At 38.6% G+C, this 10,133-nt stretch overlaps 1 protein-coding gene across 1 annotated transcript; it reads left to right on the top strand.

The window, feature by feature from the left end:
* The first annotated feature begins 5,885 nt into the window (after positions 1-5,885).
* Positions 5,886-8,781, top strand: LOC122046487 (pentatricopeptide repeat-containing protein At3g18020-like). Its single transcript, XM_042607205.1, has one exon. The coding sequence runs from the start codon at positions 5,930-5,932 to the stop codon at positions 8,294-8,296; it is 2,367 nt and encodes a 788-aa protein (XP_042463139.1). The 5' UTR covers positions 5,886-5,929; the 3' UTR covers positions 8,297-8,781.
* The last annotated feature ends 1,352 nt before the right edge of the window (positions 8,782-10,133 follow it).

The raw sequence follows: 10,133 nt of genomic DNA, 5'->3' as shown, positions 1-10,133 counted from the left end.
TTGGTCATCTATATTTTGTGATGCTGATTTTGTTGTAAGTATCACACCAACTGCTACTACCAAAAATTTTTTTCTCCATATAGTCCGCTTACAATGTTTATGTGTATACACAAGATTTGTTTAAATGATGTCATATGAGGCATTTAGTCTATCAACAAACATTGATAATGATAAGCTAAACAAATATATATTTTTGTCCATTAAATAACGCAGATGATCAATGGTACCTATTGATTATATACCTCCAAGAAGCTCACTATATGCATTATAACTCCCTTGGAGCCTCAAAACTGTATACTTCTAAGTTTCAAAGTTATGTAAGTACTTGCCATGTTGAAGAAATCAATACGTATCGGCTTTTAGTGTGTATTGCTTACAAACTTCATCCTAATGTAGGTGGACTTTTTTAATAATATGGACCAATCTTACTACGATATATGGTATCCAGGGCTACATTCGTTAATGTTAAGAGTAATTGACATATCTATAATCCCAGGTCCAACACAAATAAAATTGTAAGTATATGTTTATCCATGTTTTTTATACATCTCCATATTCCTGTTTACAATTAAATTATTAACAGTGTGAAAAAAAACTCTATCTTTCTGGTTAGATTGTGCATATTTTATTATGCGGTACACCAAGAGTTTAATGTATCGAAGACTAACAAATTTTTGGCAAGCTGGAATGAGAAAATTTAGTTTTCATGTTGGTCATAAAACTTTTACTAGCAAACACTAAATTACTAAAAAGTTGGTATAAATTTATTGTAAAATTGATGTCAATTTAAGTTACCACATCATTTTTTCCAAGGTGGTGTAAATGTTTTATAAAACTGCTATAAATGTATTGTCAAGCTGCTATAGGATGTAGTAGCTACTCAGTGTAGTAGCTAATATCGAGTAGCTGTTATACCGTGTAGCAGCTACTCCCGAGTAGCTGCTATAATATATAACAACTACTGCTAACGTTGTTGCTGCTACTATATTCACGTTGTAGTAGCTAATCGGTAGTAGTTGCTACAATGTGTAGCATCTTATCAGGAGTAGCTACTATAAGGGACAAATACTCTACAAATTAACAGATGTCGCTACATCATGAAACTGACGTTGTAATCAAAATATATTCTTATTGAAAATTTTTTATGAAGTGAAGGATCAAGAAAGTGTGATAGAGGGGGAGGGGGGGGGGTGGTGAATATCGCTTTTTAAAAAACTTTTTTTTTTAACATTTAAACCAAAGTAGTGCAGCGAAAAAATAAAGAACACGATTCGGTTATTTGGTTCGGAGCCTAGGTCGACTCCTACTCCAAGACCTGTGATCCTTGATCGCACCATTGTGCAATTCACTATAATTCTTCTTTTCGAAACTGACAGTAGATGAAAGCTGAAGCTCGATCAGCACTTGAAAGTAGTAGCTTTCTTGAAGACGAAACGCAGAGTAGCAGTACGAGCAGCTTTGCACAGAGATGAGCTGGTGAATTGATTCGTTGCTGAGCCTTGGATCTCAAGATCTTTTATAAGAATGGTCAACATTCAATCGACCAATCCTTGGGTTCAGTTGACAGAATTTGCTCCCTGCCTTCTTTACTGAGATCTGATCCTCTAGCGTTAATGATGTTTAATGGTTCGGTCGACCGAACTTTCGTCCTTCCCTGCTCATCGAGATTCACACTTAATATGCTTTTAATGCGATGATCATTTATTCGATCAATCCTCTGGTGCAGTCGATCGATTAGGCTAGCTTCCTTCTTTGCCTCAACTCGATCTGATCTGTGTCATGTTTGCTTATTTCGGTTGATCGATCCTCTATTCGGTCGACCGATCCTCTATTTCGGTTGACCGATCAGGCTTTGATTGGGCTTTGCTTTGTTCTGCTCTGGTCTGATTTCTGATCTGAGTTAGTCTGGTTTGGTCGATCAATCCCTGTGTTCAGTCGACCGATAAGGTCGGATCTGTAAAACAGTATTAGACAACATATACTACAAAATAAAGGTTAGCACAGTAATATTATATTGATGCGTGAGTAGTATTAGACAATAGAACTATCTTGATCTCAACTTGAAAACTTTTTCGATTTCTTCAGTTGGATCAGCGACCTTAGATTGTTCCTTTCAGGAACATGAACTCACTGTCGCTCCTCTAGTTGCTTATCTCAACCTACCTGCCAACCTTGGTCCTCCAAACCTGTTTGGACTTTGTCTCTTAGCATTGGATCAGCCACCCAGGACTTTCCCTCAATCTTCGATCCTCCAAATCTATCGAGCTTCCTTGCCAAGTGTCAAGTCCTTTCGACCCACTTGGACTTTCCGCCTAGCTTCCACGATCTGCTATGTCTTTCATGCCTAGCCTTCAACTAGGACTTTTCCGGTTGAGTAAACAGTCTGCACACTCAGTCAACTTGTTAGATCACAACAAGACTTAATTGTGAACCTTTGATAACATCAAAACTTAGGTTTGATTATAGTGTAACCTACACTAACAATCTCTCCCTTTTTGATTTTTGACAACCAAGGTTCATAGTTAAGTTAATATATATAAACATATAAGTAAACAAACATTTATTTTTCACTTAATTCCCTCTGAGTTTAATAGCTCCCCTGAATTCACTATCTCTCTCCCTTTAACACACATTAAAACTAGGGGAAACAATCAAACTTAAGTAAAATTAGATTTTGAAAACTAGGGTAAATACTCAAAAGTATTAAAGCTATGAAAAACTTTGCCGATAATTAGCATAGAAAATTGATAAAAGGAAAATTTGAAATTCTGAAAATTTAAAAGAAGGATAAAATTTGAAGAAGATTAGAAAATTTAGGTAAAGGCAATTTTTGAAAATTTATTAAGGAAAAATTGGAAAAATTTTGCTAAGTGAATAATTGAAAGATATTAGTAATGGAAAATTTCAAAAAGTTGATAACGAATTTTTTTAAAAAAAATTGTAAAAATATATTTTGAAAATATTTGTAAAGGAAAAATTTTGAAAAATTTATAAATTTTGTAAAGTAAAGAATATAATTTGAAAATTTTTGTAAAGGCAAAATTTATAAAGGAAAAAATTTAAATTTTTTAAAGTAAAGTATTTGAAAAATATAAGTTTGAAAAATTTTAAAAAAGAGAAAAAAAAAATTGAAATTTATGAAAGATTAAGTTTGAAGCTCCCTTAAAATTGAAAAGTACCTAAAAGTCCAGGCATGCGTTTTAAAAACTAGAAAAAAAATTCTTATGATGAAATGTCCAACCTTAATACTTAGCTAACTACCACAAGATAGCAGCTTTAGATTCAGGTTGATCAATTTGAGTATATCATTCTAACTAGTTTGTTACTAGTCAGATTACCCAAATTAATCAATATATTTTGTTTAAAGCTCATATTTATAGTGATGCACTGACTTAAGCATCTGAAATCTTAGGCTAAGATCTAAGCATCTCACACAATTCTAAGTTTTAAAATATACAAGCAAGGTATCCTACAATACTTGTGAGATGCTAGCTGCTAAAACAATAGGAACATGCATTTCTACGAAAAGACCTAGGCTACTCCAAAAAGATAAAATATTTGGAAATTTGTTTTGAAAACAAAATTTGAAAAGGGGAATTTTGAAAATAGTTAAAAAAAAACTCTTTTTTGTAGGAAGACTAACATTTTACGAGGTCAGATTTTTACCCTGTTCGGTCAACTGAACATCCGGATCGGTCAACCAAACCCCTAACCAAACAGATCAGATTCCAGCTCATGGTGAAGTTTCGCCTAAGGGATCGGTTGACCGAACCTCAGGTTCAGTCAACTAAATGATGTTCAGACCGAGTTGATCAGACCAGATAAGCCGAGGAGCATCTAGGGTTTGATCGACCAAAAAACAGGATCAGTCGATCAAGCAAATATCTTATCTGGAGCGGCAGCATCTGGACAGAAAGTAGGGTGGATTCAACAGGTTCAGTCGACCAATTAAGGGGATTAATCGATCGATCAGTGTCGAGTCAAACACTGATCCCGAGATAAGTGGATCTGTATCACATCCAACTTGGCTATAAAAAGTGGTTCGACCAGTAGATTCGAGATCATCAATTCATTCAGAACAACTTCAACTCCTGTGCTCTTTCCGGAAACAATTTGACAACACCCAAACGCTACTTCGACGATGATCACACTAGAAGATTAAATTCTCTAAGTCATCGATAACAAGTTTCTTTTTATGCAATACTAATATGTTTCAACTTTGTAATCTAAACTTGTAAAGATTTTCTGATACTATAGTGGATGCCCAACGAAAGCGAACAACGATCGCGGGTCTTGGAGTAGGAGTCATCACAGGCTGCAAACCAAGTAAATTCTTGGTGTCCTTGTTCTTTGTTTCTTACTTTTCGCTGCCTATTTTGTGTTTTGTGAAAAATGAACGTGAAAGCCATGAGCGCTATTCACCCCCCCTCCTCCCCTCCTCCCCTCCTCCCTCCCTCTAGTGCAACGATCCTACAAGTGGATGCCATGAAAGGAATGGCGAAAGTGGTATAGGGAAGATGACATCATAGTTATGCTACTCGTAAAAGTGTCATGAAAGGAAGAATGATGGAGAAAGTGAGAAGACTCGTAAAAGAGTGATAATATGGAAGTGATAATGAGAAGCGTCAAGGCTGCTATAAAATCCGAGAATAAGAGTATCAGGCGCCTATAGTTGCCCTTCTACCAAAGTCGGGTTCTGCCTGTGTTCACAGGCCATGGTTTATAACAAGTATGAGTAGTCATTCTATGGAAGTGACAGGTCAATGATCCGAAGTAGGTAGGTCTCCATAAATATTAATTGATGAGCCGTCATATATTAATTGGTGTCAGCTAGCTGCTACAACGTGTAGCAGCTAATATAGGATAGCTGCTATAACGTAGAGTAGCTATTGTAGGGTAGCTGTTACATTGTGGAATTAGCTGCTACAACGTTGTAATAGTTAATCGTCGAATTAACTGCTACAACATTGTAGCAGCTAATATTCCAAGTAGTTGCTACAACGTTGTAGCAGCTAATATTTCAAGTAGTTGATACAACGTTGTAACAGATATATTAATTAATAGTTTAACACCCGAAATGTCCAATAAAGACAACATGTGTTTTCCTCTATATTAATTAAATAGATAATTTAGAATCATGTATAAATAGTATATATTATTAATAGAGGGAATTACAACTTAAAATGAAAAGACTTACTAAATAGCTACTACACATTGTAGCGGCTACTTGGATATTTAGTTGCTACAAGGTGTTGTAGCTAATCGTTGAAGTAGCTGCTACAATGTGTAGCAGCTAACTGTCCAAGTTGCTGCAGACGTCGACCTTATACATTCTTCTAATATATATCAGGATTACGGTCGGGAATTATAACTTAAAATGAAACGAATTACCAGTAGTTATGAAATATGAGAATTGATGTTTGACAAGTTCTCTACAAATTATATAAATAAAAACTGGTAAAAAAATAACTCGAGTTTGTGCGTTGTAGGATATATCATAGCTAAAATATATTGTACATAGCTGAAATGGATAATAGAGTGGAAAGACTTACGATCGAGAAGGGAGAGGGGTGCTTCCAAACCAACATTAACTTTGTGTTCGACGCGCAATTTGGGGAGCTTCAGCCAGCTCGAGAACAAGCTTCAGCCGTCGGCTATGTGCCCAAAAAGGAGCGAGCTGTGATGGAAGACGACGGCGAAGGAAGAGGCAAGATCGAGAGCGTCAGAGAAATTTAAATTTGAAAAAATTTCTTTGCTATCATTTTTAATAACAGACGGAAGGGGAGAAAATAAAAGAAAATATTTTTTACAAAGAAATCCAGCTTATAGTTGAATAAATTTCAATTAATTTTTTTTTTAAAAAAAAAACAATTTTGCTCCTGCCGTCGAGTCCACGCCAAGATCGGATTGAGCTTGACCATCAAATTTCATGCCGCCTTGCGTGCGCTTCCCGGTGGCATCTCCGGCCGGCGGCGCTCAATCGCAAGCTTTCCGCTCCCTTCCCTCTCCTCTCCGTTTTCTCACCACTCAAATACATCTCCAGCCCAGATCGGATCAGAACCCAGTCAATGAGGATGAGGCGGACGTGGTGTTCGAAGGAGAAAGCATCGCCAATCGATCGTACTGGAGGAAGAAGATCCACTCGCTATGCGCAGTCCATGGAGACGTCGACGAGGCCCTCCGGCTTCTCGACCGTCTTCGCCTTCGCGGCTATCGCCCAGACTTCCTCAACCTTGCCAGCATCATCCACTCCCTTTGCGCCGCAGGCCGCTTCGAGGAGGCCCACCGCCGCCTTCTTCTTTCCACCGCTTCCGGTTGGCTCCCAGACGAACGCACGGCTAACGTCCTCATCGCCCGCCTCCTTGATGCCGCCACTCCGCATCTCACCCTCCAGGCCGTGGCCTGCCTCACGGACGCTAAACCCGCCTTCGTTCCCTCCCTCACCAACTACAATCGCCTCATCGACCAACTCTCCTCTCACTCTCAACCCGCAGAAGCCCACGGCATTCTGATCGACATGAGGAGCAGAGGCCGCCTGCCCAATACCGTTTCCTACACCGCCCTCATCCACGGCTTCGCCAGAATTGGAGAATTGGATCGTGCTCGACAGCTGTTTGACGAAATGAACGAAGCTGCCGTTCCTCCCAACTCTCTCACTTACAGCGTGTTGATCAAGGCGGTTCTCAGGAAGAGGAGATTCGAAGAGGGGAGGGACTTGATGGTGGAGCTTTGGAAGAAGATGGAGGAGGAGAGTGATCCATCGGCCAACAGTGCCGCATTTGCCAATTTGATTGACTGTTTGTGTCGAGAAGGATTGTTCAATGAAGTTTTCAGTATTGCCGAGGATATGCCGCAGGGGAAAACTGTGAGTGAGTTGTTTGCGTATGGGCAAATGATGGATTCACTCTGCAGGGCTGGAAAGTATCACGGGGCTTCACGAATCGTATACATAATGAGGAAGAGAGGATTTCTTCCCAGTATGGCTTCTTATAACTGCATTGTCCATGGTCTGAGCAAAGGAAGGGGTTGCATGAGGGCCTATCAGTTGTTCAAGGAGGGCATCGAGTTAGGCTATTCACCAACAGAGTCTACTTACAAAGTTCTGGTCGAGGGTCTTTGCCAAGAAAAGGATGTCCACAAGGCCCAGGATGTTGCTGAGTTTATGCTGCAAAGAGAGGCTGTCGATAAGACAAGAATTTACAATATCTTGTTGAGTGCTTTGCGTCTTCTTGAGCATCCGAGTGAACAGTTGAATGTGCTTGTATCAATGCTGCAGAAGCAATGCCGACCAGACGTGGTGACTCTTAATATTGTGATCCATGGTTTCTGCAAGATTGGAAAAGTACACGAAGCAAAGAAGATACTCGATGATATGTTAAATGGTAAGTTTACTGAGCCTGATGTGGTTACATTTACTACGATTATCCATGGTTTCATGGATGTTGGTCAACCTGTAGAAGCCCTTAATGTATTGAACAAAATTATGCCAATATGCTGTTGTGCTCCTAATATTGTGACATATAATGCCATTCTTCATGGATTAACGAGGCTTCAAAAGGTAGATGAAGCTATGAAAATATTCCATGACATGTTAGGTAATGATATCACTGCTGACAGCACAACATACACCATACTGGTTGAAGGATTATGTAACACGGGACGACTCGAAGAGGTCAAGAAGTTTTGGGATGATATCATCTGGCCATCACAGATCCATGATGATTATGTTTATGGAGCTATCCTTAAAGGTCTATGCTCTTCAGGAAAATTTGAACAATCCTGTGATTTCTTATATGAATTAGTGGACTGTGGGCTTATTCCTGGGATTGTAAGCTATAACATTGTGATTGACTATGCTTGCAAGATGGGTCTGAAAAAGGAGGCTTATCAGATAGTGAAAGAGATGAAAAGGAATGGGACAAAACCAGATGCTGTAACTTGGAGAATTCTTGACAAGTTACATGATAAAAATGGCAAAGAATGTTGTATCAGTAATCTGGAATCTGAATTCAACACAGTTGCAGAGGAAGTAGAAATACCAGTAAAGCTTCAACATGATGTGAAATCGATCATACAGGAAGCAGAGTCCTACAATAATACTGGAAACCATGATAACCAATTGGAAGGCCTTGTAGATACATCCTTTTATAAACTACTTGAGGAGGATACTTGTGGGAATCAGAGAGATATAAAGCATACTGACTTGATCGGAGATGGTGAAGCTGAAAATTTTAGGCATTCAGAACAGAAAGAACCCCTTTCAAAGATTGCCAGGAGAATTTTTGGACTTCTCTAAGATATCAGGAATTTTAACAAATGACGAGAGGGGAGATTTCGAGCCTAATACAGAATTTGGACAGCATCAGCATGCAATTAACACATATTCAACAGGACTGTAGTGCCACCGTAGCCAGAGCATAATGGTGCAGTAAGGATCCCTTTGTTCCATGGAAGCTGGACCCTTTTGCTTTAGAGAATATATTTCTAATGAATAATTTGCTGAGTGTTTTAGTATCTGATTTTGTAGAAAATTTATGAGCAATGGAAAATTCTTTTCCTGATCAATAGAAAATATGAGTTCCTCCTACACAAACAATCAGTCCCTCCTCCCCTGGCTTGTTGATGTGTCTGATTTGTGATTGTCACAGATCTATGGAAGACATGTGTGCGTGACGGTGAGATATCTGATAGGATGTTTAATATGTCTCCTTCCTGTGCAATAACTTTACTATACATAATATCTACTAATTCATTTCTGTGCAACCTTACCCATTTGTAATTGTGTTTTACTTGAATGAAGTTGGTGTCTCCTTTATGAATAAGACATAGTGATTTGTTGTTGGAAAATTGATTTTCATAACTAATAAATGGAATATGAACATGGACAGAAGTCCGGTATGATCAAATAAAAGTATTGACTCGTACACAAGCTAAATTTATTGACAAGAATGTTAGAAGCAAACAATTTAATGTCGGAGATTTATGGATATTTACAGTCAAAATGACCTGAGCAGATAATCTCAGGCTGCCAGTAGGGGCTGGTTTCGATCGACCGTGAACTCCACCAAGCACTGGTGGTCACGGTGAACTGAGTGGCACCCAAATGCTATCACGGGCACTCTGCCGAGCAAGAGTTGCACGACAGAGGAGGGGATCCGAGCCCTAGATTAATAATCGACCTGGTAAGTAATGTTGGTGTAATCGACCTTTGATCAAGCTCGATGTTTGATTAATATGTTTGATGGTGCTCAAGTAAAAAAGAGATATTATTAGAGGAGGAGATTGAGGAGATTGTTAGTGCAATCAACCTCGGATCAAGATTGACCAAGATTGTTTTGGGTGTCAATGGTTGATGGTTGAGTAAAAAGTCAAGTAGATAAAAGATGATCGGATACTTGTTAGTAAAGAAGTTCAAATGGGTTATCGTTGATCAAACATTTGATGGTCGAAATTCCAATAGGAAGTTGGCAAGGGCGAAGTTCAAATGGGTTATTGTTGCCTTTTGCCAGTTGAAAGTCCAACAGATAGTTAGCAAGGGTGAAATCCAAGTGGATCATGGTTGATCGAACACTGGCATAAGAAGTGAAGCCCAAGTGGGTCATGAGGTCTAAGGGAAGTCCAAATAAGTCAAGGAAAATTGAATGTTTAGCAATGGTGAAATCCTAGTGGGTTAAGATTAACCATATGTTAGGCATGAGATGTGAAGTCCAAATAGGTGAAGAAGGACAAGATGTTTGGTAATGGTGAAGTCTCAGCAAGTTCAGGTTAATCGAATATTAGACAAAGGAACTTTCAGTAGATTAAAGTTAACTAGATGCTAGACAAAGAAAATCTCGATATGTTGAGTAGATACTAGGGAAAATGAGATTTCATCCTTGGTAAGATTGAAATAGAGGTATCAATCGACTGCTATGAGAATAACAATCAATTGATGGCATGAAATCACAAATTCATGGTTAAAGGGGGTTTTGGGCACTCCTGGAGTGTGAGCAATAGACTGTTGAGTGTTAGCAGTCTAATGATGAACCATAAACCATGAGTTCGAGATTTAAGGGGTTTAAGGTGTGATCAATGGACTACTGTACATTTTAATAGTCAACTATTGATATTGTTGGAGCAAGTAGAATAACTTT

Source organism: Zingiber officinale, chromosome 2B (genome assembly GCF_018446385.1).
Source record: "Zingiber officinale cultivar Zhangliang chromosome 2B, Zo_v1.1, whole genome shotgun sequence".
In the NCBI taxonomy this organism is placed as follows: Eukaryota; Viridiplantae; Streptophyta; class Magnoliopsida; order Zingiberales; family Zingiberaceae; genus Zingiber; species Zingiber officinale.
The sequence above is the reverse complement of the archived record's forward strand: the minus strand, read 5'-3'. Positions and strand labels throughout refer to the sequence as shown.

Coding starts and splice junctions, on each gene's coding strand:
- LOC122046487 (XM_042607205.1), top strand. CDS start 5,930: ATGCCGCCTTGCGTGCGCTTCCCGGTGGCATCTCCGGCCGGCGGCGCT.